This window comes from Podarcis cretensis (genome assembly GCF_951804945.1).
Source record: "Podarcis cretensis genome assembly, chromosome: 2".
NCBI classification, from domain to species: domain Eukaryota; kingdom Metazoa; phylum Chordata; class Lepidosauria; order Squamata; family Lacertidae; genus Podarcis; species Podarcis cretensis.
In genome coordinates, this window is record NC_137171.1 from 106,388,631 (window position 1) to 106,415,834 (window position 27,204).

Here is a 27,204-nt window from a genome sequence, read left to right on the forward strand (position 1 = left end):
ATTGGGTAGTTCCTGCCAACCAATCATACTGCTGCATTGTTCTAGGACCAATCAGACTGCTGCATTCTGAATCCTATTGTTCTAGGACCAATCAGGCTGCTGCCTTTTGGATCCTATTGTTCTAGGGCCAATCAGACTGCTGCAGTTTGGATCCTATTCAACCCAGTACATAACAACAGACATTTCCCTATACATTTTTTTCCCTTCATATATGCCTTTCTGCAAGGAAACTTCCAAATACAGCATATAGTTTAAATGTTGGCTGTTGACAGTGAAAGGGCCCTGTACCGTAGTCCCAACCCAACCCAGCAATTCCTGCATCTGCATTCTTTTGTTGAAGAAGAAGAAAAGAGGTTAGGAGTTCTGGTCACAGGATTCCCCTCTCAGATTGGAGATAAATCATTTTACCTACCTAATGCACTCTTCCTGAACCAAAATGCAGCTGTACTTTGAAATTTGTACTTTTTATAATTTTGCAATGCAACCAAAAAGACCGCCTGCACAAAAGTGTATATTACGAGAAAGTGCACAGAAAAAAATGTGTATATTGGTGGAAACAATGAAAAAATCCATTAATTCTGTTGCCTTAGCTGTGAGTTGTTCCTGTTATGATTAACTGAAGGCTGATTAGCTATTACTGCCAGATTCCTAAGCAAAAACAAATGCCACAATATCTATTTTATGAGGTGGGGGAAGAGTGCTGAGACAAGAGCTCCAGCTACTACAATAGAGACTTCCACCCTACAAAACTCTGGGGCTAATAATATGCTTCCCCCAAAATTTAATGGGATAGGAACTAATATAAGTGTTCTGAAAATAGGCACATCAAAAGATGGCTGCTCCATATCTTACATGGGACCACATCTAAGCAGTAAAAAAAAGCACTGACTCACTTCTGGTCTCCTTGAAGTACAGTTTTGTTTCAGGTATGTTGCTTCGCAGGTCTGCTTCCATCAATATCACAGGGTGTGGGGCCACCACTGAAAAGGCCCTTTCCTTGTTACCTGGAAACCTGATTGATCTTAATGGCATGGGAGAGAACAGACTACATGAGGCACACCATAGTTCATTTATTATTTTGATTTATGGGGTACTTTGCCATATGAATATGCGCAAAGTGGATCACAACAGAACTTTGTTAGTAGATTTTTGAATTAAAATTGCAGCTGATCCACAGATGTTTAGTGGAGATAGGTTAATAACAAGAAAGCTGAAATCCGAACAGCCAATTGGATCGTTCTGAACTCTGGGTCACCTCCTTGTCATTAAAGTCCTATGAACACAAGTCCTCAACATATTCCAGACAGGTGCTACCTCTCGTTTTTCTCCACCCCACATTCCAATATAGAACCGAAAGATCCCAGCAGACACTTATTAAATTGACTGAAGCAGCAAACAGTCAAGTACATCGTGTTGCCATGCAACTTGTGTCGGCTTCCCTGTGGATGGGTTTGGTTTTTTTGGTTGTTGTTACCTTGGTGACAACCAGCTGAATAGTCGTGGCACACAAAATTGTCTCTTTCTTCCCTAAGAGTGAACATGGGCTAATTCTGTTCTTCAGGGGGGTTCTAGAAGCGAGCAAAGGTGGATGGGATTTCCAGCACAAGATGATAGCAGGTACTTTGCTTCCCAAGTCAAGGATGTCTGTGAGCAACTTCACTCTCCCCTCCCCACTTTGAAATTGCATGTGGAAGCAGCATTTGGTGGAAAGAAAACTGCAAATCTTTTGAGCTACCGGAATCTTTCTCAAGGTCTGGAACGAACAACTGCACTGGAGAGCAATTTTCCCAGAGGCTATGGATGATGTAATACACGTCTGAGTGGAAAGAGCAGGCCTTTGCAAACCATTCCATCTGTATCACTGACCTACTTGGGCTCAGCCGAGTTCTCAGTGACCTGGGAGGAAATAAACTAGATGTAATGAATGCACAATCACACCTGATTGGAGGGAACCAGATGGTGTGAAGTGCATTTAATTATTCACATCCATGCTACAGAAATGTGGGCTAAGCGACTGCCCTGGTCTTTCCTTGTTTTATCATCTAGGGCTGCTCTAACAGCGTCTTTCCTTTGCGGCAGCTGTCTGCCGCACAGCACACTGCTCGCTAATGGTGCTGGGACTTCAGCCATCAGGGCCACAATCTTATTATGGACTTTTGTGAGCCTGCTATGTGGGCATCCTAATGCTTACTGGCAGATGATGCATCATAAATGGCGCTTGGGGTCCTTGGGCATCCGTTGAACAGAGCAGCCGAAACCCAGAACACATGTTCCTCAGGCTCTGCACATCACATCGCTGAGCCGGCAAGACTGCAGACAGTACCTTGTTTTAACTCTGTCTGGCAGTCTGAAGGAACAAAATGTTTACAGCATGGAAACAGGACCTTGTTCGCAGAAGGCATTTGCTCCTCCCACATGCAAAAATAGGAGCGGCGCCATGTTTCCTGGCAGAGCCGCAGGCAGAAACCAGCCAGGTAAAGCTTACCTTCATCTTTGTTTCTCCGTTGCGTCTCACTTCTCCACCAGAGGAAAGGTTTTTAAAAAGGAAAGGAATCTCTATGTGATTTGTACTTTCATTTTGTACTTTCCTCATTGAAAATCACTTTCATCCATCTCCGATTTTAGTAAGCCTCTCCTCCTCCCGGAGGGGAGGGATTGTGATTGAGAACCGATTCCCGTGCTGCGCAGGGGGCGTTCCGGCCCCTGCCCTGCCATCGTCACTGGCGTGCCACACCCCCCGAAGACGTGTTTTAGCCGCTTGGGGGCGTGCTTTAGCCGCTCAAATGCGGCCAGCCAGCTCTCCCCTCCATTGCGCTGTTGATTTCTTCGAGTCACCCACCCACCAACCACTCCCTTTAGTGCGTAGCTTCTCGCTTGACCTTGCTATGGACCTATGGTTGGTCGCCTTGGTTGCCCAGGGGGCCTGGTAGAGGAGTTTTTTCCAATTGGCAAATTGGCACCGGCCTCTTGGTTTTTTTCACCTACCTCGTAGCAATCGTCACAACTTTCTCTGTATTTGGTGGTTAGGCACTGGAATGTGTTGTTGGTGTATGGAAGGGCAGGGTGTGGCCATCGCCTACCCCTTCACTTATGGGTATTCCGTTAAAGGAATCCGGCGGTCGTGGATCCCGTCCAATGCCCTGCATGGCTGGGGGCCATGGCATGACCCCCGGTGACATCAGGGGAGAGCTTATAGTTGTATTTGCATCAACAGGCTCCCCCTACTGGTGGTGAACCCTCGTCTAGACTCACCCCTCTCCGAGTGGGTGGAGTCAAAATTTGCTGTTGTCCAATGCCTAAGCCAATACCTCTCACATGATGTAATCAAAAAAGTTGTGGCCTTTTCTTGCCCATTAACCTAATATACTGTGTCCACGTGTCTTTATTATTCCCAAGCGGGGGGCGGGTCCTCGAATCACAATGAATGTATGACTATAGGAAGAAGCCTGCTGAATCTGGCTAAAGTCCTATCTTGTCCAAAATACTGTTCCTACAGTGACCAGCTATATGCTTCTGGAAAAACCCCAGGCAGGACAGGAGTGCAATAGTTCTCTCCTACTGTTTTCCCCTGGCAACTGCTATACAAGAACATACTGCCTGTAATCCTGGAAAGCGTACAATAACCTTTATGGCTAGTAGCCATTGGCAGCGTTATTCTCCATGAATTTGTCAAAACCCCATTTAAAGCAATCCAAGTTGGTGGCCATCACCACATCTTCTGAAAGTGAATTCTTTTAAAGTGGCACTTAAGGCGGAGGGGGGGGGAGGGACATAATTTGACTGGTGGATATGAAAATTAAACTGTAATGTCAATTCCAATGCATTTGTTCATATCCTTTACAATTCCTTTTTCAATTGCAGCATTAAGGAAAGACTATAATTTCAGCAGAATAAGAAGACTGAACCAAGAAACCGTAATCTCTATTAGACATTTGGAGACAGGTCCAGCTGTCCAAGCTTGCAAATGATTTCAAGCACGTCTTAAGAGACTGTACTAACAGGCACAAAACCTTTATTAACAGGTGCAAACCAGTTAACAGTATGCCTGTACTGCAAACTGTTTATTTCTCCACCCGCCTGCAGTGGTGAACTAGTACTGAGTTACTAAAATGGCATGTAAGAAATGGATGTAATTGTAATGAATGAAGCCTTAATGGGTTAATTTCATCAAAACAGAAGTTTTATATTCATTCATTCATTCACCCAGAGTGTGACAGCAACAGTTCTGCCATAAACTGAGTGAGGCGACAACAGCAGACTATTTAGAGAGAGGGCTGGAGGTTAGCACTAGACAACCTGTTATTGGGAGCTAATTATGCACAGTTGGTTAATTTACATGCCTTTCTGGTTGATGTACTTCCCACTTCCTTTTCCAGAATTCTAGAAATGGCTATTAGACTAATACTACATACAAAATGATGGGATCAGAATGAGCTGTTGTCACAGTGGACAGTTCTTTAAAACCATAAGGGTGGGGAGCATATTAAATACCAGGAGAGAGAGAAAATAAAACAGCAAGCACCATTAAATCTATAGCATGGTTACATTTGAAGCACCTTATACAGCAAGGGGTGGCTTTACAGATGTCATTAAACTTCCAATTCTTATCAGCCCCAGCCAAGATGAGAGTCCAGGCATATTGGGAGTTCTGGTTCAGCAACATATGGAGGGCGACAGGTTAGGCACTTTTGGTATGCGATACTGGTCCGTATAGTTAAAGCTATGGTTTTCCCAGTAGTGATGTATGGAAGTGAGAGCTGGACCATAAAGAAGGCTGATCGCCGAAGAATTGATGCTTTTGAATTATGGTGCTGGAGCAGACTCTTGAGAGTCCCATGGACTGCAAGAAGATCAAACCTATCCATTCTGAAGGAAATCAGCCATGAGTGCTCACTGGAAGGACAGATTGTGAAGCTGAGGCTCCAATACTTTGGCCACCTCATGAGAAGAGAAGATTCCCTGGAAAAGACCCTGATGCTGGGAAAGATGGGAGGGCACAAGGAGAAGGGGGCGACAGAGGACGAGATGGTTGGATAGTGTTTTCGAGGTTACCAGCATGAGTCTGACCAAGCTGCGGGGGGCAGTGGAGGACAGGAGTGCCTGGCGTTCTCTGGTCCATGGGGTCACGAAGAGTCGGACACGACTAAATGACTAAACAACAACAACAACTGGTCACCCAACTTGAAAACGAGCACAGAGCTGGAAAAAACCAACTAAAATTATCAATGGAAATGAAAAGCTTCACTATAAACATTTGGGGCTTTCCAGTTTTTTGGGGGGTGGGGGTGGGGAAGAGACTTAATAAAGATTATGAATGGAGTAGAGTGAGAGAATCCTTCCCACCACCATCACTTGTAATCCTAGAAACTCAGGGTCACTCAATGCGGTTGAGTGGCAGCAGATTCAGGACAAACAATGCTGCCTTCATGTTCTGCTTGGGAGCTTGCAAGAAACTGTGACTGAGTGCTTGCTGTCAATAGCAAATCTGGTGTCAACACCTAGCATCCTTGGGCAGGTGTGCCAGGGCCATGGCTCGCCATCAAGGCCCACAACCAATGCCTGCTCTAATCCCACATTAAAAAGAAAATCCTCCTGGTGCTCCAAGCAGCCATTTTAATCCCTTCAATGCTATATTCCAGAGCAACAGCACTATAGAAAATTCAAATGGCAGCTCAACTCTTGATGTCCGCAGTTGTTTCCTGCTGCTGCAAGGTTACCGGTAAGTGCATTAAGGCCTGCCAGGGAGCATTTTGAACAGGGCTTCCTCAAACCTGAAGCCTGATTTAGTTGGAGCTTTGGTTTGATGCAGCAGGGCACAAAATCATAGAATGGTAGAGTTGGAAGGGACCCAAGGGTTATCTAGTCCAACCCCCTTGCAAGGCAGGAATCTCAGCTAAACCATTCACAACAGATAGCCATGTATTGTTTTAATTAGTAAGGCTGGTTCAAGGACTAGCAACCCTGAAGAGGGGTTGCGTTTTGCAAATGTTCTGAGAAAACTAGCCCCTTAAAGCCCCCACTCCCCAAAAAGTACTGTTCCGGGGACAATGAATTACTAATATTTAACCAAATGACCTAAGCACTGAATGATGCAATATACTGCAAAGGAAAGCAATCCTTTGTCTTAGATAGGATGGAAACGACCAGCTTAATGTGTTAATGATGGGCATCATGAAGTAATTTATTAATGTTTTACAAGAGATGAAACCACCATCAGGAAACTATACACATGATCTTTATTTTTTTAAGGGAGCAGTTACTTTTTCAAAAGCTCATAGGCAGTTTGTGCAGGCTTAATTATCTTACTTTGGTAGAGGAGTATATTCCAGAGAGAGGATTTCTCTTTGGAATGCCTCAAATATACAAGACACAGTGAGAAATGAGCAGAACGACTGACAGCCAGACAGCCAATTTTTAGTTAAAGCAGGATCTCAACTGTCCTGAGGGAGACCTTCAGTCCCAGCAGAGTTAAAGTTCAATTTGTGTGTTTAACAACAGATTCTCACAGACAGCAGCAAATACAAAACTATACATCAAGAGAACACGACCAGCCTTTTGGGGTTCCCTGGAGAAGCTAGTATAGGATTTGCATTCCAAAAGAATCTCAGCCCTTAGAGCAAGACTCTGGCTCTCATGATGGCAGAGGCTATTTTTAAAATAGCCTGGCTGATGTCTATGAAAAGGAAGACAAGTCTCTGCCGATGGTGTAGTAACTCCAAAACGGAAAGTAAACAAGAACACCAAGACCAAATTCTGGCTGAGACTCCTGAACAGGATAATTTTATCCCACTGAAACACTTTACAGATCAATAGTCTTGCCTTTACTGCCTGAGCATGCTTCAGCTAAAATACACCAGGCATGCAGTAAAGTCCTCTTCAGGAAAAACGGCAGTGGAAACAGTCACTCCGAAGTTGTCCTATTTCAGGCTCTTTCAACTTCCAGTTTTAAAACCTCTCTTGACTTTGAAACCACCACAATACAAGCACAGGTACCATATGTACCAGAATTCATCATTTGGCACCTCAGATATAACCATGAGGTTGGCACTTGTGAAGCTGGTATCACCGGTTACCAGAAAGCACCTATTGAAAGAGTATTTTAGGGGGAAAGGGGGCTTGAAACACCTGTGTTTCTGTGCTGACTGCACTTTCTAACCAACTGTGACAGGATCTCTGAAGAAACCTGGAGATTACTCCCTTATACCTGTAATTTATCAGTTTGAGTTTATTAGACATTAATACAAGATTCTGAAGCTCTGTTAATTTTATATCTGTTGCATCCAGTTCTTGAGCTGTCAGTGTGTGAACTAGTTCAAACCAGCATGCCGCGCCACAGTGTGGGTCATACACCTCAAGGTAACAAACAAGAGACTTAAAACCAGTACCTGCCATGACTGAGTAATGCACAAGCCCCACTGAAGTTTCTGGGACTGCTGAAGTAACATCTGTGTTCATGTGCAAGTCTCATTCATTTCCATGCTGCTTGCACAGGAACTTTAGTGGCAGTCTGTGTAGTGTCTGCAACCAAAGCTAAACAATCTTCTTACATGATTGCATGCACTTAAGTGTGGAGTTTATCCTGAGAATTAAATGCACAGTGGCTAGATCTCCAACCCCACCCTCCACCTGGTACTATCGCCACCATCCATGCAGTTCTTTACTAAGATTAAAAAATGGGAACTTAAAATATTCCTTCTTTATTTCCAAAAGAGGCAAAGAAGAAATTTGACACCTATTAATAGCAGTAAGGTTTTCTACGAGCAGCTTTACCCCTATGGTAATTTTGGGTTCAGAAGGCAGGTATGCATCTCAAACTCCCAACGGGGAGGAGAATTGGCTTGAGATTCCGAATGGCAATCAGCCTCCTCCAGAGGTAGCAAGTAAGGCAAAAACCGGTTATTAAAAAATAAGTCATTTATACAGCTTATTTTGCTTCCATTTTGCTTCTCTAATGCAATTGCCTCCTTCCTCTTGTCCTCAGGATCCCTTAGGAACATGTCCTTCCGGTCTTCACAGACTTGGGGCGAGCCAGTTAAGGAACTTCATGGCGACTTCAAAACCAAGGAAGCAGGCCTGGAAGAAAACACACAGAAAAGAATGAAATGATCCAAATGGAAACAGGGCTTTAAAAAAAATCTACCATCTGTCGATGAGCCCACTGTTCACTTACTGCGTTGGCTGGGAAAGCCCTGATCATCACAGCGGTAAATCCCTTGTACAGTGACGCCACTCCTTCCTCTCGAATCAGCTCCCGCAAAACGTCTCTGAAGCCATTGGGATACTTGCCCGGAGGAGCTGTTGAGAAAGGTAAAAGCATGCAAGTTATGGTTTAAGTCATCTCATGAGCCCCAGTCACTGAGAAGCCCTGGCCTGCTAATGCAGCCTTGTGCTCCACCTTCCTCCCTGTTTGCCCAGCAATCACTCTCCCTCCTTTCTGCACACCCTCAAATGATAACTACTGCTGTGGGAGCACATTTTCTGCAGTGATAAGTACTGCACGGAGTTGAGGGTTAGGGAACCTGGCTCCTCCAGCACGGCCAGGAATAATGGAAGCTGTAATCCAGCAACACCTCAACATCTACAGGTTCCCATCTTTAGTTAGAGACCGTGATGCGAGCGACAATGTCCCTGCCTTGTGGGGTGGGGAAAGGGAGATGTTCCTTGAAATCAGCCTTGAAATGAACCACTTGCCACTCACTCAAATGCGAGTAACTTGCCAGATCCACTGTACAAGCCACACTGTGACAGAGATGCTCAGGCAGGCAAAACTTTCAGAACTTATCTGAATGGTTTGTTGAGAAGGCAAAGCATGGCTGTGGTGAAGATGCTGAACCAGCTTTACAAAGGAGTCCAGGAACGTTCTGGCCCACTTCCCACCTGTCCCACTGACTAACCCAATCTGATGAGAAATCATTAGAGGCATACCAATGGCCTGAAAATACCAACTTCCTTTATCAGACAGGGATGGGGAAACTTGCATGATGCAGCACTACAACCCCCAGAAACCACACTGGCTGGGGCTGATGGGAGCTGTAGTCCCCAAAGTGCCACAGGTTCCCCTCTCTTTGGATCCCTGCTCTTTTTTTGCAGGCAGTTATATTCACCACAGCTGACCAGGCAAGCAGCTATTTGCCTCACCAGAAAGCCAGCACCAAGTTTCCTCTGGAAAAAAACTTAATAGAAAGCCTCAAGGAGGCTGCAAAATGGGACCATACCCCATTTTGGTTCCAATTCCCATAGTGAATAGAGTTGCAGCTACAAAGCCAACAATTAGGAGGGGAGAAAAGTGAGAATTTGTGCCGCACTAGCAACTCAATGGCCACAATGGGAAAGGGCAGTCATTGCACAGCGAAGAAAGATGCAAATGTCTCATCAAGCTCCGGATTAAACCAGGGAGTGTGGCACGGGCTGTTGCCCAGAAATGATGCCCAGAGGAACTCACTGAAGAAGACAATGTGCAAATGAAACCTGAAAGAGCTAATCCTTCAATGTGCATTCTTATCCTAAGAATATTGTGGAACTCAGGGTGGGGAGAGCCATGGATAGTGTTAGCCACACCTCCATGTTTTCTCTAATTACTCTAAGGTGAAATTAGCAATGAGTCACTCAAGATGCACACAATTTTACTGAGCGCTCATTGTTCCAATTTGGTTTCCCTGCTTCATTCTCAGGCAGCCACCTGCCAAAAACAATTCTGACAGGGGGAAGGGCTAGATCTCTTTGAATCATGCATTTCAAAAGGTAACAGAAGACAAATACAGCAATCTCCCAAGAGCCCACCTTTAGGTTAGAGACCAAGCTGACTCACCCGTCTGGAAACGAGACTTCAACACATCTGGAGGGATCGCGACAGCCCAGTTAAAAATCCCTGCCATGCCACCTGCAAACAGAATCCTGGGTACACTGAGGTCACGGACACTGCAGAGAAGATTAAAAAGAGGGAGGGAGAAAGAGAGAGAGAGACTTTCTTCAGTGTCCTCCATCGCCAATTACGGTACTTCTGTTGTGAATGGTCACAAGGTGCTCATTCTGCATAAATTTAAGCTTTATCTGCATTGGCACAGACCATGCTTTTTTTTTTTCTTTCTTTTTTTTTGCATTTTATCATTATTTGACACTATTGTTTACAGGGTGGTGGTTGTTCTATATTTTTGCATTCCGAGGGCAACATTTCACATATCTGTAACCCATGAAAGTGCAAACCGTAGACTTCAGGGTGCCACAAGACTTGCTTTTCTTTTCAGTTCCTATTTATGAAGATCACAACTTCTTGGGACCAGAAATGCAACAGACACCAAGGCAGAGGGGACAGGCGGCGGGGAGGTTGGCACAGTGCAAGGGCACCAGTAGGGCCAATTTGGACTTCTCCGTTGGTGCACCTGTATCATACCAGGCTTCCCACTACCTCACCCCCTGTAGTATCACAGCTGTGCTCCACCCAGCAAGCTGCTTTTGTTGTTGAGTTCCTGCAGTGCGCTGAAAAAAGGGAAACTTTCCTGCTACAACTCAGGTCAGAGAAAGACGTTCTGTCATAATTATGATGTGGATTCCTGCACTCTGCCCCTGTGTCATGCTATAAGGCACATACGACGATGAAGCCACTTAGGCTTACTTTACAGTAAAGTTTACTGTAACAGAACATGTTAAGGGCTTTGATCACTTCAAATCCTTTATAGAAATGTAATCTTCTTATTAGTAGTAGGGCATTTTTAAAAAAAATGGCTTTCCTGTAAACAAATGCAACAAAACTAAGGAACACATAACCAAGTATTTTGATTATTTCCTTGGACACACTTGTCACTGGTGTTTTTGATAACTAAGCACAGAAGATTATCCTTACTCAGCAGCAGGAAGAATTTCTTAGATGTACTGGTGGGAAAAGTAGGGTTTTACTCACCTTTGCCCTTCAGGTGTCAAAATATGTTTAAGCCACTCATAGGTCATGAAGTACATCCCACTGGCTGGAACATCTGGTAAAACAAACGCAAATTCAGACTTAGAGAAACCAGAGGCGCAACCGGGGCCTGACTTGCAAGGAACGTTCTGCAAGGAAGGAAATGGCACAGAACATTCCACCAGGCCCCAAAGCAGAACAAAGTGGGCTTGACTCCTTGATTGAGACAGGGGCAGAGCTGGGGAGAAGGGGTGGGGAGAGGATGGAAAGACAATATCATCTGTGATTATAAATCAGATTATAAACCAGACAGAGGGCCTTCTCGATAGTGGCGCCCACCCTGTGGAACGCCCTCCTATTAGATGCCAAGGAAATAAGCAGCCATCTTATTTTTAAAAGATAGCTGAAAACTTCAGGGAAGTTTTTAATATTTAATGCTGCATTGTTTTTAACACTTGATTGGAAGCTGCCCAGAGTGGCTGGGGAAACTCAGCCAGATGGGCGGGTATAAATAATCTATTATTATTATTATTATTATTATTATTATTATTATTATTATTTACAAAAGGAGCCATTCGGTGCCAACCTCCCCTCTCCCCCTTTAACAATCCAGCTACTTTTATTGTTATTTTAACAAAACTTTAAGAAAAAAATAACATTTACAACATTCCACAAACAGGGCTTTAGGGGCACTTGACCAGCAATTACCTCTCATGAGGGTGAGCACCGTTCCTTTGTAAACACCTCGAATGCCAGCCTCGCGATAAAGCTGTTTGGCACAGTCCAAAGGGCCTCCATATTTAATTTCACCAGAGGCTGCCTGGATCTAAGGGAATTAAAGAACGGTTTTCTCATCAGCTATAACTACACGGTTGTACAAATGCCCCTAAATCTAGAACTCCTGAAAGGCAGCTCTGCAAATTTGATTCCTTCCTCAGAAGTCGACTGTGAGATGTGAGACGCAGGATGTCAAGTGATGATTGCGCACCAAAGTGGCGGAAACTGAAATCCACTTGAAATACGGTAAATATTTATTGCATATATTTGTTCCATAGGCCATCACAATTGCATAAAAATACACAAACGGGAAGGATAAGACAAAGTCAGAATGAAAATCAACTTCAAAACTTCTTGTGGTCGCTCTTCATTTTAGCTTGCTCAAATTAACGAGTCACTTCTGCAAGCCTGGTGTGAACATTCTGTTCAAAAATTCACACTCAAATTGAAATTGAACAAACTATCAGCTGCTCTGCCTGTATCCTTCTTCCCCTTCCAGCTCTTTAACATCTAATTTCCTTACCTAGTCCAAAAAGAGCCTGCAAAAACTTCTGTGAAGAGTATCATTCATAACAGTAATCAAATGCAACATTTAGTGACTTCGCCTTGGGGGGTAGTCAAGCTGTAAACGGATGTATACTTGGAAATAGACAGGCAGGCTGTTTATATGGGGAATGAGAAATGAACCTGCACATTCAATATGTTCAGATAACCACGGGCTGGATAACAGGCGTGTTACTATGGGGAGCTTGCAATAAGGTCTGGAGGTCCAAGGCTCTTGGGAAGCCAAGAGCAGATATGTCTGGTGTGAGCTACCCCCATTTCCCTCCCTGATCCAGGGAAACTGATCTTGGGGAAAGGGGAAGAGACTATTCTGGTTTACAAGATAGGGCCCATCAGAAATCCTCTGGAGAGAGTTACTTGACAGCCAGGAAAGTGTCAGGGTGTACCACAGGCCCCTGACTGTTGCCTCTCCGAGAAGAGAGTTCAGATGTAAGATCATTTCACTGTGAGGAACTGCAGCAGGGGGGAAGGGGGCTGTAATAAGGTTGAAAAAGCACTGTCATTGACACAGAGGCAGGTTGCATCTTTAAGAAAGGCCACAGGCCAAAGCTGAAGCCTGAGGACCAAGGAGAGAATTACGTATCAGTGTCAAATAGGACAGCAGTAGGTATAGGACCCTTGCAAATATTATAGCGGGCCCGTCAACCCTATTGGGAGAACACTGTCCTAACCAGTTCAGCGTAAACATGCTAGGAACCTCCTGCAAGCTACTGCAGGATGCAGAAGCCTCTGGCCAGATGACTGGACCTCTGTTCCACCCATTGCTCTCCTCCTGCTCCTGCACTCGTCACTGCACCCCACTTGTATCATTAAGAAAACATTGCTGGTGGGACTCTGATGTGCCAACGGTTAATAGTTAGAGGAAGAGCATAGTTTCCTGGCAATTTTAGCATCCTCTCTCATTCATATCTATACCATAGCTGTCAAGTGTCCCTTATTTGAAGGGACAGTCCCTTATTCCAGTGCCATGTCCCTTATTGCTGTCCCTTATTGATGGATGTCCCTTAAATATCCCTTAAATGATGTTCCTTAAATTTCAAAGGAAGCAGCTCCTCTCCCTCCCTCCCTGCCGGCCAGGGAGGAGGGAGGCTCCAACTGTGTTGCTCACCCAATAAGAAGTCTAAGAACAACTGGGTGGTGGAGCTTGCATGCCTTGTGTGTGGCTAGTTAATGCAAGCTGAGGGGGGTTTTGAATGCTGGACGCCATTTTGTTGCATGTGCTGCTGCAAACTTTGCAGTGCAAAGCCAGGCCGGGGAGCCATCTTAAGTTGAGGCTGCATAGGCCTTGTGGTGCATGTGATTCAGATTCTATTCAGTTGAACCTCTGGTTACAAAGTTGGTTGGACAGTGTTCTCGAAGCTACCCAGCATGAGTTTGACCAGACTGGAGTGCCTGGAACAGGTGAGGCTGCAGGTCCATTATTTTGGCTGCTGGTCCCTTATTTTCAAGGCTGCTGGTCCCTTATTTTCAAATCTGTAAGTTGACAGCTATGATCTATACACACTTCTGCACATATGTCTTTTTACACACACACACACACACACACACACACACACACACACACACACACAAACTCATATGATTAGCCAAGTGGACTGGGGGACATCCAAAACATTTAGAAAACTTTATAGTTGCATGGTGTCCTGCTAACTTCAGACTGCAGGCTAGAGGAGGACACCCAGTGATAAGAAGGAAATATAAGGATGCAAAGCTTTTGCTAGGGTGCAATGGCCAGACAAGCTTCCTGGAAAGGTTGTGTGGCTTCCTGAAGCCCCTCTTACCTGTAAAAGGCACTTGATTCTCTCTCCCGGAGCCATGATTACGGTGGTGAACACCCCAGAAAGCATGCCTGCAGCAAAAAGCTGGGGATATCTGCATAGGGATGAAAGGACATTAATCACGGGATTTGCATTTTCCTAAATACAGAGTCAGGGAGAGATGTAGTGATGACTCCCGACATGGATGGTTTTTTAAAGTGAATTAGACCAGTTCATGGGGGTAAAGGCTAATAAATTCATTTATCAGGCTACTGGTCATGATGGCTATATCTAACCTCCAGGATCAGCGTCAGTATGCCTCTGAATATTAGTTGCTGAGGGTCAGAAGTGGGAGAGGGCTATCGTGCTCATCTCCTGCTTGTGTGAGTCCCAGAGACATCTGCTTGGCCACTGGTCAGCCACCCGTAGGGTTCTTGAGTCCTTACTAGGCCTTGCCATGCCACCGTATTAAATCAACAACTGCTCAGCAACGCGGCATTTTAGACTCTGTTCTTTCAAAGCCCCTTCCATTTCCAGAACAAAAGAACTAAAAATGCCAGCCAACTATTAAAAATACCTGTGCATATTATCAGGGCTGTTCCCTGTCAACGTTAAAAATTCCAATTATGTGCCAAGAAAACTAACGTTCTGAGCAAAATGTAATCATGCAATTAAATGATAATTTCGTCGTCTTTATTCCCCCCCCCCCCAATTTACATCTCACCAGGTGCTTCAGAAAGTACCTCAGAGCAGCTAACAACAATTTTTAAAAAATAACAAAAGCCAATTAAAAATATAAAGGCAGCATGAGCAGTCATTACAGAACCACAGTAGCAGCAGATTCAGATAGATCGCTACAAATTTGGAACAATATTTGCATATGCCCCCACTTTACCGCAGGGGTGGGGGAGCCGCAAGCCTCATGCAGGCCTCAGCCCAGCCCTTGGGACTCTATCACGGTCACATCTTCTCTCTCCAGATCACATACAGTGGTACCTCAGGTTAAGAACTTAATTCATTCTGGAGGTCCGTTCTTAACCTGAAACTGTTCTTAACCTGAAGCACCGCTTTAGCTAATGGGGCCTTCCGCTGCTGCTGCACCGCCGTATGATTTCTGTTCTCATCATGAAGCAAAGTTCTTAACCTGAGGTACTATTTCAGGATTAGTGGAGTCCATAACCTGAAGCGGGGTATAAATAAATATGGGTGGGGTATAAATAAATTATTATTATTATTATTATTATTATTAGGTTGGGGTTCAGTCCTGCAGGGAATGTGCTGGCGAAGGAGACCTCTTTCCCCCACCCCTGTGAATCCACTATGAAGAAGAAGAAGAGTTTGGATTTGATATCCCGCTTTATCACTACCCTAAGGAGTCTCAAAGCGGCTAACAATCTCCTTTCCCTTCCTCCCCCACAACAAACACTCTGGGAGGTGAGTGGGGCTGAGAGACTTCAGAGAAGTGTGGCTGGCCCAAGGTCACCCAGCAGCTGCATGTGGAGGAGCGGAGACGCGAACCCAGTTCACCAGATTACGAGACTACCGCTCTTAACCACAACACCACACTGGCTCCCCAGAAGGCTAGAACCTCCTGCCTATCTATCACCTGATATCATCATGACACCAGAGGATTAATAGGTGGGCGGCTGCACCCAGCTGTTAAAGCTGGCCTATGGGAAGCAGGGAGAGATAAAAGATCTGGCCCACCAGGCCCAAAAGGTTCCCCACCCCTGGATTGGACAAACTCATGGAGGAGAAAATTTACCAATGGCTACAAGTCATGATGTTACCTCTAGAGTCAAAGGATCCTGTTTCAGAAGACCAGTCGTTGGGTAACAACTATAGGGGAGGGCAACTGCCCTCACATCCTGCTTGTGGGTTTCCCATGGCCATCTGACAGACCACGGTGGGAAACAGGTGCTGGACCAGGTGGGCCTAATTTAGCAGGGCTGTTCTTACGTAAGTCTGCAAAGAGCTGAGGTACGAGACAAATTCTGGGAATCCAGCATGATCCGGATGCACTTAGCTATTTGGAGAACTGAGGGCATACCAGAAAGATGTGTACGTCGTGGGAAGGTTGGGTTATGTACATCACCAAGTGTAGGCTCAGTGAAACAGTCGTCTCGGCATATAAATAGGGTTTATGTGCTCAGGCCCACTATTACGAGGAGGTGTTACGAGCCTGCCATTATGTAACACACACCACACTATTCTAAAATATAATCCTTCCTAAATAGATGCAAGTTTTGCCTGGGAAGGAAACTATGCAGCAACAGCCCACACAGTGTCTGTTTTCAGCCGGTGCAATCAATCCCACGCTTCCAGGAGCCTTAAAGCTTGCCAGATTTATTCATTTCGCAAAAAAAGCCCCTATGTATATTTATAACGGGGAGGGAAAAAATAACACGGTTCTTGGCTGCATTGCCGGAATGTGCAATTTTATACATCACAGTAGCCTGGAATGCCTTGACAGCCTGTTGCTAGATTATCGGAAGTCACTCACGTCAGAACGTCATCGGGTGTCCTCTGCTGGAGTTTTTTCCCCAAGCCAAATCCAAAGAAACACACAGCAAACATGGGGGTCACACCAACAATTGGAGCTGCCATCCCTTTGTACAAACCACGGACTCCCTGCAAGACACAGCAAGGCAGTGGATTACTTTAGCTTTTCTGCAGCGCTTCACAGGGGATGCTATTTCACCATTGGATATCAGCGGCAGACCCTATTCAAGATAGCACAAGTAGCTGCTGGGTTATTGTGAGGAAGAAGAGAAGCCAAATTCATCTGCAGCTGTACTTTCTTAAGAAATGCGTCAGAGGTTCTGTCCACACATCATGGTAAGACATAAACCATGGTTTATCATGCATGAGCCGATTGCATCCGCTTTGTCCTGGGCTGAACAAACTGCACTATATCTGAGCCAGGGGTGGTGGTTCCTTTCACTCAGACAAATCACAATGGTGACCTAAGAACAAGGTTTGGCAGAAACAACTTCTCCCATTCCCAGTCTTAATCAGAACTTGGCATTCCCATCTTAACAAGGATTTGAAACAGATTAAGAGGGAATCTAGTTGGCATTAACCACGGCTAGAGGTGGTGCAGATGTAACATTCAACCACTGTTAAAGAGGACAGGGGAAAAGAAGGGGAAATTTGCTGCAGAAACTGGAAGAGGGGAGAGGAGGAAGTAGAGCATGGAGCTATAGAATCATAGAATCATAGAATCATAGAGTTGGAAGAGACCACAAGGGCCATCGAGTCCAACCCCCTGCCAAGCAGGAAACACCATCAGAGCACTCCTGACATATGGTTGTCAAGCCTCTGCTTAAAGACCTCCAAAGAAGGAGACTCCACCACACTCCTTGGCAGCAAATTCCACTGTCGAACAGCTCTTACTGTCAGGAAGTTCTTCCTAATGTTTAGGTGGAATCTTCTTTCTTGTAGTTTGGAACCATTGCTCCGTGTCCGCTTCTCTGGAGCAGCAGAAAACAACCTTTCTCCCTCCTCTATGTGACATGCTTTTATATATTTGAACATGGCTATCATATCACCCCTTAACCTCCTCTTCTCCAGGCTAAACATGCCCAGCTCCCTTAGCCGTTCCTCATAAGGCATCGTTTCCAGGCCTTTGACCATTTTGGTTGCCCTCCTCTGGACACGTTCATAGATTTCAGAACTATAATTAATAACAACACAGTAATGTAATTCCCTACTTTCTTCAAGGTAAAGGAATGGGGTACCATCCAGAAAGCCCCTAAAAGCACTTGTATAAATTACACATAAAAAACCATGCATAGCTACAGAAAAACCATTATGTGTACACAGATTGTACATGTGTTGAATGTAGCAACCATATTCACACATCAAATAAACCATAGTTTATCATGATGTGCACCAGCTGCAGTGAGCTTTAGATTTCTGCACTCCTCCTTCCACCTTCTGTGTTGCTGGAAAGAAATATTCAGGAGCATTTAATTTCACTTTTAGTAAGCCATTACTTCCCATTCCAGCCGAACCTGGGATTGTAGATGGACACTACAGTTTCAAAACAAGCCAAATCCATAGGTTATGAAGCTGGTTGGTTTAATCAAGCCAGAGTTAGCATAATCCATGATCCCCCGTTTGGACAAAAAGGGGAAGTTTTATTTTACCAAGAGCAAAATCTTTGTTCCAGTCACAGAAGACAAGGGGAGCAGGGAGGAGCCTAAGGGTCACTATGGTTTGGGCACAACACAATAAACCTTATCATGAAGTGCAAACCAGCCCCAAAATGTCAGGTATCACATCTTCACAATTATATGTGCTTAGGAGTTGGACAATTACCTTTTACCTTTACAGTATAGCTAACTAGTTCTCCTGTCAAAAATAATTTCCCACTGAGTCACTTGAGCATGAGTCATTTGGTCTGATAACCCAAGAAGCTCTCCATCTTCAGCAAGACATCATTCTGACACAATTTGATTTGGAGAAGCAAGTGATGTTTCTGACAGGCATCACAACTGAACTGACACAATACCTCGGCGACGAGAGTCTTTCTGAAGCAGTCAAAGGTCCCAGAGTAGAGTGCAGGCTGCCCAGGCAAAGGTTTCGGTTGAGTCTGTAGCCTGACCTGCAAAACAAGTTGAAAGGGGGAGGGAATGCAGTGAATGCAAACATTCTCTCTTATTACTGGGCCCTTTTTATTAGGAAATTGGTTTCTAATAGAGACGGCTAGCCAGCCACCCAAAGCTCTGATTCCCTCAGGCACCTTTCTCCTAACCCATCACATGCCCCTCATGTTTTCCGTCTTCAAATCTACCCCTTACCTGATGAAACAGAGTGCTGTGTAATGGGATTGAGGGGTGGCAGGCCTAACAAATTGGGACTGACAGGCATTCAGCTAATTATATGGCCGAATAAGAGCTGCAGAGATAATGTACAAAATAAGCAAAAGTAACAGCCTTCCTCTGTCAAGGTTGGGCCAGAGCCTAAGGGCAGGATCTCCTGAAACTCAGACCTGGGAGATTAAGGATTCATGTAGATTTATTTCTGGATGAGGCGGCTAACATGCTCTGTATTACTGAGACCTATGGTGGTGAGCTGGGAGGAGATGATCTCTCTCAGCTGTGCTCACTTGGGCAGTCAGTTCACTACCAAATCAGGCTCCATGTTCAGTGAGAACCTAGTCCTCTCTAGGACTCCCATCTGTCTCACTCAGTTTCCTGTCAAGATGAGCGCCATCTTTGAATGCCTGATGCTGGGTAATCAGGGCAGATTATGATTTCCACTGATGTACCACCAATCACTGCAGGTTCAGAGTCTCCCAGCCTGACCTGATGCGGGTTAGTGCTGAGGAACCTAGCAAAGTTAATCATCTTCATCATTATCATCAGTGCTTTTTTCTGGGGGTACGCATACCCCTAAACATTTTGTGAATCTAAGTTTGGCCTCATTGAGGGGCAGTATTTCAATATGAGTAGGAAAATGAGAGTACCCCTAAACATTTTTTAAGGAAAAAAAGCACTGATAATAATAATTTTATTATTTATACGCTGCCCATCTGGCTGAGTTTCCTCAGGTTGTCATGGGCAAGCTTGACATCCTTGTCCAGGCTGCCTTAACTTGGTTTTTGGAATCCCCACAATGCTTTCTGTTCCTTGCAACCACTGTAAGAAATTAGCTGATTAAAATGCCCGACTACAGTGGAACCTCGGGCGGAGCCACGTCCGCAACCCACAACGTTCGCATCTTCAAGTGCCACGTCTGCACAGGCACAATTTGGTGCTTCTGCGCATGCGGCAAAACCCAGAAGTAACCCGTTCCAGTACTTCCGGGTTTCCCGTGGTCTGCAACCCGAAAACACGTAACCTGAAGCGGCCGTAATATGAGGGATGACTGTACTTTTGGCAATATTTGACCCGTCTGTTGAAGGAGCGTCTCCACCCCCATCGTTCTGCCCGGACACTGAGGTCCAGCGCCGAGGGCCTTCTGGCGGATCCCTCATTGCGAGAAGCAAAGCTACAGGGAACCAGGCAGAGGGCCTTCTCGGTAGTGGCATCCGCCCTGTGGAACGCCCTCCCACCAGATGTCAAAGCGATAAACAACTACCTAACATCCAGAAGACATCTTAAGGCAGCCCTGTTCAGGGAAGTTTTTAATGTGTGACATTTTAGTGTATTTTTGGTCTCTGTGGAAGCCACCCAGAGTGGCTGGGGAAACCCAGCCAGATGGGCAGAGTACAAATAAATTATTATTATTATTATTATTATTATTATTATTATTATTATTATAAATGAAACCCCCCAGAGGAAAAACTGCTTGAGAAAACAAGAGCTGAGGTTTTACACTTTCACTGGCCAACCGCACTGGGGTTCCTGAGACTCATCCGCCACCCACCTGACGAGGTTATGTCGGGCAAATTCCAGTGCTACTATTGATCACTGCTCTCAGCAAAAGGACTTGCAGCTCAATGCTTTGATTGCAAAAGGCCCCACGTTTAATCCTTGGCATCTTTGGGTAGGGCTGGAGATTAACTTGTGCCAGAAAAGTGCCAGAGGGAAGGTGGTCAAAGGGTTCGAAAGAACTCGGTATTTTAATGTTTAAAATCATTATGTTTTATATGTACAAAAAATTATTTATTTATTTGAAAAAAAAGAGAAAAACTCGTGCCAGAAACCCTGGAAACCTACTACCAATGGTCTGATTCAGTATAATGAAGCTTCCTTTGTATTAAAACTATTGATTTTGCCAGGGCTAGGGAAGTGTATCAGTTCAGTTTGTGGAAGTTCTGGGGTACAAGAACTCCTCCACTGATCACATTCGTCTCAATTCTGTGTGTGACCAAGCCAGCATACAAAGGGCAAGTCCTCCACACTCCTTTTGATATCTGCCCTGTTTAAAACAGTATGCTAGAATCTCATGGTCTAATGATTAGCAGGAGGACGCATACAAAGGCAAAGTCCATTGTCCTTGGTTTCACAAGGATCAAGAACTTCCAACTCATCCAATTAAGACATAAGATACATTGGAAACGGGACTATAAAAAACAGGATTAAATAGGTTTCATCTAGGTTACAAACCTGCGAGGAGGAGAGACAGAACATTATAAACTGGTAGATGAGAAGGCACAGTGACAATGCAAGAAGAAATATTGTGCTGTTAGCACAAATCTGGACTAAAAAATAAGCTGGAAAAACCCATTTGCACACATTTGCTTTGTACACACAGGTCATGGGGAAGGACGCCGGGAAGCTATGGAGAACAAAGCCTGAAAATCCTACTTATTAACCACTCATACATTTATCTCCTCTAGAGACCTCAAGGCTGTATATGCATTTCTTCCCTGCCCCATCCATGTACAGTGGTGCCCCGCAAGACGAATGCCTCGCAAGACGAAAAACCCGCTAGACGAAAGGGTTTTCCGTTTTTCGAGGCGCTTCGCAAGACGAATTTCCCTATGGGCTTGCTTCGCAAGATGAAAACATCTTGCGAGTCTTGTGATTTTTTTCGCTTTTTTCTCCCTTTTTCTAAGCCGCTAAGCCGCTAATAGCGCTAAGCCGCTAATAGGGTTGCTTCGCAAGACGAAAAAAACGCATGACGAAGAGACTCGCGGAACGGATTCTTTTCGTCATGCGAGGCACCACTGTATCTTCACAACAATTAAGCAAGGTTGTATGGCTGAATGGGGATTTAAACCTGGGTATCTCCAGGTTTGTGGGTTGCAGGTGGCGCTGTGGGTTAAACCACAGAGCCTAGGACTTGCCGATCAGAAGGTTGGCGGTTCGAATCCCCGAGACAGGGTGAGCTCTCGTTGCTCGGTCCCTGCTCCTGCCAACCTAGCAGTTCGAAAGCACGTCAAAGTGCAAGTAGATAAATAGGTACCACTCCGGCGGGAAGGTAAACGGTGTTTCCGTGCACTGCTCTGGTTCGCCAGAAGCGGCTTAGTCATGCTGGCCACATGACCCGGAAGCTGTACGCCAGCTCCCTTGGCCAATAAAGCGAGATGAGCGCCGCAACCCCAGAGTCGGCCACGACTGGACCTAATAGTCAGGGGTCCCTTTACCTTTATTTCCAGGTTTAATCCTGCACACCCATAATATTAGTCTTCAGCTGCCCTTTCCCAGTTTCTGTGATCTTACCAAGCATTACCCATATACTTTCAAAACCTATTTTCACAGCTGTAAGGGTTAGAACGTTGCTTTAAAAAAGAAAAGAAAAGCAAACTAAAATTCTTAGAAGATGCTGCATTCAGTACCCTATACCAAATTCTCCTCTAGTGTAGAAATCCCAAGGGCTTGCAAAATGACTGGCAAAAAATATCTTTATCAAGATTGGCCTCCCTAATGCTTCTCCTCCCAAGGCAGGCCACAGTATAACCCATAACCACATTTCAGAGAACAGGTATATCTTGTTCTACTTCCATGGTTTGGAAAATAAGTAGGAGAACCAAGCTGAAAGATTCTGTGACCCAAAGCAATTTCACCATATGCCCCATGCACCCAGGCTACATGGTTAAGAGACCTCTAGTGCAATGCTATGTTGAGCCATTGGATATTTTTTACTAATTTGTATTGATCAGCCATAAAGTTATGTACACACTAACACATAACCATGTGAACAGAAACAGAACCACACACGAAGCAGATTCAGTGTGTGTGTGTGTGTGTGTGTGTATAGATAGATAGCAGTTTTCAAGATCAGTCTGTATAACCCAACTACATAACTTCTGGTGTTGCTGTTGCCAGTTCAGAGTGGCAGTGTTCAGCAGTATTATTATTATTATTATTATTATTATTATTATTATTATTATCTATTGAATCTGTATACCGCTCTTTATCCAAATATTACAACATAAAAATACAAAATGAGAATACAAAACACACAATAAAAACTCATGCTGTATCTGCTAGGAAGTAAGGGCCCATGAATTCATTGGAACTTACTCCCAGGTCATTGGGGGGAAAACTGCAGCCTAAATGAGGGAGGAAGAAAATTAACTATGAATATGGACCAGAGATCTTACCACTGACTGGTTGCCATTTTTATGGCTTTTTATGACTCAGGCTTTCACAACGTTGCCACCCGCCCTATAACAAATAACCAGCTTGCAAAATTACAACTGGCAGGTAGACAAGGCCCTACCTGCGTGTAATTAAGTTGGCACTCCTAGCAGAGGCCAAGACGCATCTTCCCTCCCCCTTGCAAAGGGTACAGCAACACAAACATTTCCACTTCAGTTCCCAACACCAGCAATGCTCCATTATTCTTCTTACACTTTATGAACTTTAGGAAACGTCAGCAGCAGCAGCTCATACTGTCCATGTTGCTTTCACAACTTTTTATTTAGGTACTTTTGCATTTTAGTTACTAAATGCACGAGTTTTGTAAGCCGCTTAGAGGAACTGATTGGTGGTACAAAAAGTTGTCATACATTTAAAAAATAAATTTTGCATTTAGAGGAGGCGAGCCCGAAAGCCACCACATTGCAACTTCCGACACTCCCCTAAGAACTCCCTGTAGCATCAGTGCAGGGCGCTCTGAGCGAAATAGCGAAGTTCGAAACTTCTCCGCAGTGCATGCTGGGAGTTGCTTCCAAGTCTTCCCCCTATTGCTTCGCGCGATGCATGACGGGAGCCGGAGTTCTTTTGAGCCCGCGCCATTCGAAATGCCATTCATCCTTGGGGTGGGGGTGCAATACCGGGGGTGGTAGTCCATGGACCAGTCTATCCGAGCCTTTCTCAAACTTGCACCACTAGATGATTTTATGGACTACAACTCCCATCATTCCCATCCAGGACGGCCAGCGGCGAGGGATGATGGGATTTGTAGTTCAAGGGCAGAGGGATTCTTTCCCCCCCCTCGCGAGCCGCGCGGTGCGCCCTGGGGCTTGTAGTCCCCGGTCCCTCTCCTTCGCCCCGCTCCTCACCTTGATGGTGTCCAGTGGGTGTCCCACGAAGACCAAGCAGACGCCCCCGAAGCCGCCTGCGAAGAAGTTCTTCAGGGGGCTGATGGGCGCCTGGGAGGGCCCCTTCTTCTTCTCCGCCATGGCTGCTCCGGAGGCGAGGTCGCCTGTCCTGCCCCGTCCTGCCCTGCCTCTTGCTTAACTACTCCGAGCGACCTTTACCCTCCTTTTCCCTCCCGCAGCCCGTCCGGACTCAGAGCACAGAGAGAAGCCTCCGGCGCGCCTAGAGAGGCCGTAACTGTTTCGGTTTCCGTCGCCAACAGCAGCAGCAGCAGCAGCAGCAGCAGTTGAAAGTAGAGATAGCAAATGTAGAGTAGGCGCACTTCCCTCCACCCCACTTACTGGCGTTGTTTTGAACGCCCATTTATCCCTGTGGCAGTTCCGATTCTGTATTTTGTGGAATTGCCATAGAATTACATACGCTTCAGGTTACATACGCTTCAGGTTACAGACTCCGCTATCTCAGAAATATTGCCTTGGGTTAAGAGCTTTGCTTCAGGATGAGAACAGAAATCGTGATCTGGCGGCGCTGCGGCAGCAGGAGGCCCCATTAGCTAAAGTGGTGCTTCAGGTTAAGAACAGTTTCAGGTTAAGAACAGACCTCTGGAACTTAACCCGAGGTACCACTGTACTACTACTACCACAGAGCCTCTTGGGCTTGCCGATCAGAAGGTCGGCGGTTCGAATCCCCGTGACGGGGTGAGCTCCCGTTGCTTAGTCCCTGCTCCTGCCAACCTAGCAGTTCGAAAGCACATCAGAGTGCAAGTAGATGAAAAGGTACCGCTCCGGCAGGAAGGTAAATGGCGTTTCCATGCGCTACTCTGGTTCGCCAGAAGCGGCTTAGTTATGCTGGCCACATGACCCGGAAAAACTCTCTGTGGACAAATGTCAGCTCCCCTGGCCAGTAAAGTGAGATGAATGCTGCAACCCCAGAGTTGTCTGCAACTGGACCTAACAGTTAGGGGTCTGTCTACCTTTACTACTACTACAACAGCCCTGTTTAGGGAAGTTTTTTATGACTGATGTTTTGATTTTTTGTTGGAACCCAGCCAGATGGGCAGGGTAGAAATAATAAATTATTATTATTACTACATTTATGTATCCCACCTTTCGATTGCCACCTGTCCTCTGTAATACAGGATTGTCCAGCATTTCAATGTAAAATGCTACATCTTGTATTGATAGAGTTTGTCCTGTAGTTCAGGTTTTCTCTCTCTCTCCCCCCCCCCGCCTCGCCCCAGGTTAGGGCCCCTTTCCAAATGCATGGGTTTGAAAGGATGTGTAAAAGATCATGCATTTATTTTTATTGGGTTTTATCAACAAGAATAATGTTATACAATTAAGTATACCAGAGAGCCAGTGTGGTGTAGTGGTGAGCAGTGGACTCGTAATCTGTTGAACTGGGTTTGCGTCCCCACTCCTCCACATGCATCTGCTGGGTGACCTTGGGCTAGTCACACTTCTTTGAAGTCTCTCAGCCCCACTCACCTCACAGAGTGTTTGTTGTAGGAGAGGAAGGGAAAGGAGATTGTTAGCCACTTTGAGACTCCTTCGGGTAGTGATAAAGCGGGATATCAAATCCAAACTCCTTTTCTTCTACCCCAAGTTTTCTCATGTCATTTTGTATATCACAAACGTAGCATAATAAATGTGGGGAAGAAGAAGAAGAAGAAGAAGAAGAAGAAGAAGAAGAAGAAGAAGAAGAAGAAGAAGAAGAAAGCAATAGGACATGAAGCAGATCAGTTCCTGGAAAGTATGGGGCAAAAGGTAAATGTGGATAAGCCCTCAGTTGCAGAGCACATGCTTTTGCATGCAGGAAGGTACCAGGTCTGATTCAAGAGAAGACTGCTCCTTCTCTTCTTTGCTCCTGCCATGGCTTGTTCACTTGGACAGGGCAATGAACAGGCAGCAGTGGCAAGTGGGCATAGCAAGTTGAAGGGGCTCAAGAGGTCGTCCTTAAGGCTTTGGGAAGTGCCCAACAATGTGTTGTAGTCTCTGGAAAATTGGGAACTGTTTTCCTTATACTCCCAATATTTGTTTTATTTTATTTGGAAAGCATATACCCTCCCCAACCCTTCCAGGGCATCTGAGTTACTCAGAACAGCTTACCATAACTAAAAACAAAGTAATCCCATAAAATAAACGAAACAGCACAAAAATGGAGGCTCCAGAAATGAAGCTCTGCAAGGGCAAATGTTTGCTGGAACGGAAAACTTTTAAACAGTTGGCAGAAAACAGGAATTTTTCAGGCTGCACAGCAAGGTTCTGGTTTGTAAAGATGACTGCATATTTTATCTCCTCCAGGGAGTCTTTTCCTTCCTCATTTCCATGGGGGCCAGCTGTCCCTGCATCACAAAATGTTCCTATATTTAATGCAACTTTAATTTGCACGGCTTAACAGAACACATGCATATCATTTGCCTGTTGTATTTATTGTGTTGGTATCTGCTGTTCTACAAAGGAGTCTAGGACGACAAAAAATCTGTTCCTTCAAAAATGGGGTAGATTAGAGATACTAGACAGCATCTTAAAAAGCAGAGACATCACCTTGCCGACAAAGGTCTGTATAGTTAAAGCTATGGTTTTCCCAGTAATGATGTATGGAAGTGAAATATACTCAGAGTCGAGAGTGGATTTCATGCTCTTTATTCAGCTCATAGTGGTGAGGAGGAATGGAATTTCCCCCAAAGTGTCTGCTTTATTTACATTATTTACACAATGGGCTGCACGTAATTGGCTAATTCTGGAATTCTCCTGTAGGCCAATCAGGTTGTGGATTCACTTCCATCTGGAGCTGGATTGGGTGGCTCCTGCAGACCAATCATACTGCTGCATTGTTCTAGGACCAATCAGACTGCTGCATTTTGGATCCTATTCAACTCAGTACGTAACAGGAAGTGAGAGCTGGACCATAAAGAAGGCTGATCTCCGAAGAATGGATGCTTTTGAATTATGGTGCTAGAGGAGACTCTTGAGAGTCCCATGGACTGCAAGAAGATCAAACCTATCCATTCTGAAGGAAATCTGTCCTGAGTGCTCACTGGAAGGACAGATCCTGAAGCTGAGGCTCCAATACTTTGGCCACCTCATGAGAAGAGAAGACTCCCTGGAAAAGACCCTGATGTTGGGAAAGATGGAGGGCACAAGGAGAAGGGGACGACAGAGGACGAGATGGTTGGATAGTGTTCTCGAAGCTACCAGCATGAGTTTGACCAAACTGCGGGAAGCAGTGGAAAACAGGAGTGCCTGGTGTGCTCTGGTCCATGGAATCA

General features: G+C 45.2%; 1 protein-coding gene across 1 annotated transcript; it reads right to left on the bottom strand.

Annotated features, from left to right (window-relative positions):
* Positions 1–6,217: 6,217 nt before the first annotated feature.
* SLC25A20 (solute carrier family 25 member 20) lies at positions 6,218–24,127 on the bottom strand. The gene is made up of 9 exons (XM_079963986.1): positions 23,897–24,127; positions 18,509–18,601; positions 16,496–16,623; positions 14,017–14,107; positions 11,603–11,720; positions 10,898–10,970; positions 9,809–9,918; positions 8,171–8,295; positions 6,218–8,073 (listed from the first exon to the last, which is right to left on the bottom strand). The coding sequence occupies exons 1-9, from the start codon at positions 24,014–24,016 to the stop codon at positions 8,011–8,013; spliced, it is 921 nt and encodes a 306-aa protein (XP_079820112.1). The 5' UTR covers positions 24,017–24,127; the 3' UTR covers positions 6,218–8,010.
* Positions 24,128–27,204: the final 3,077 nt, after the last annotated feature.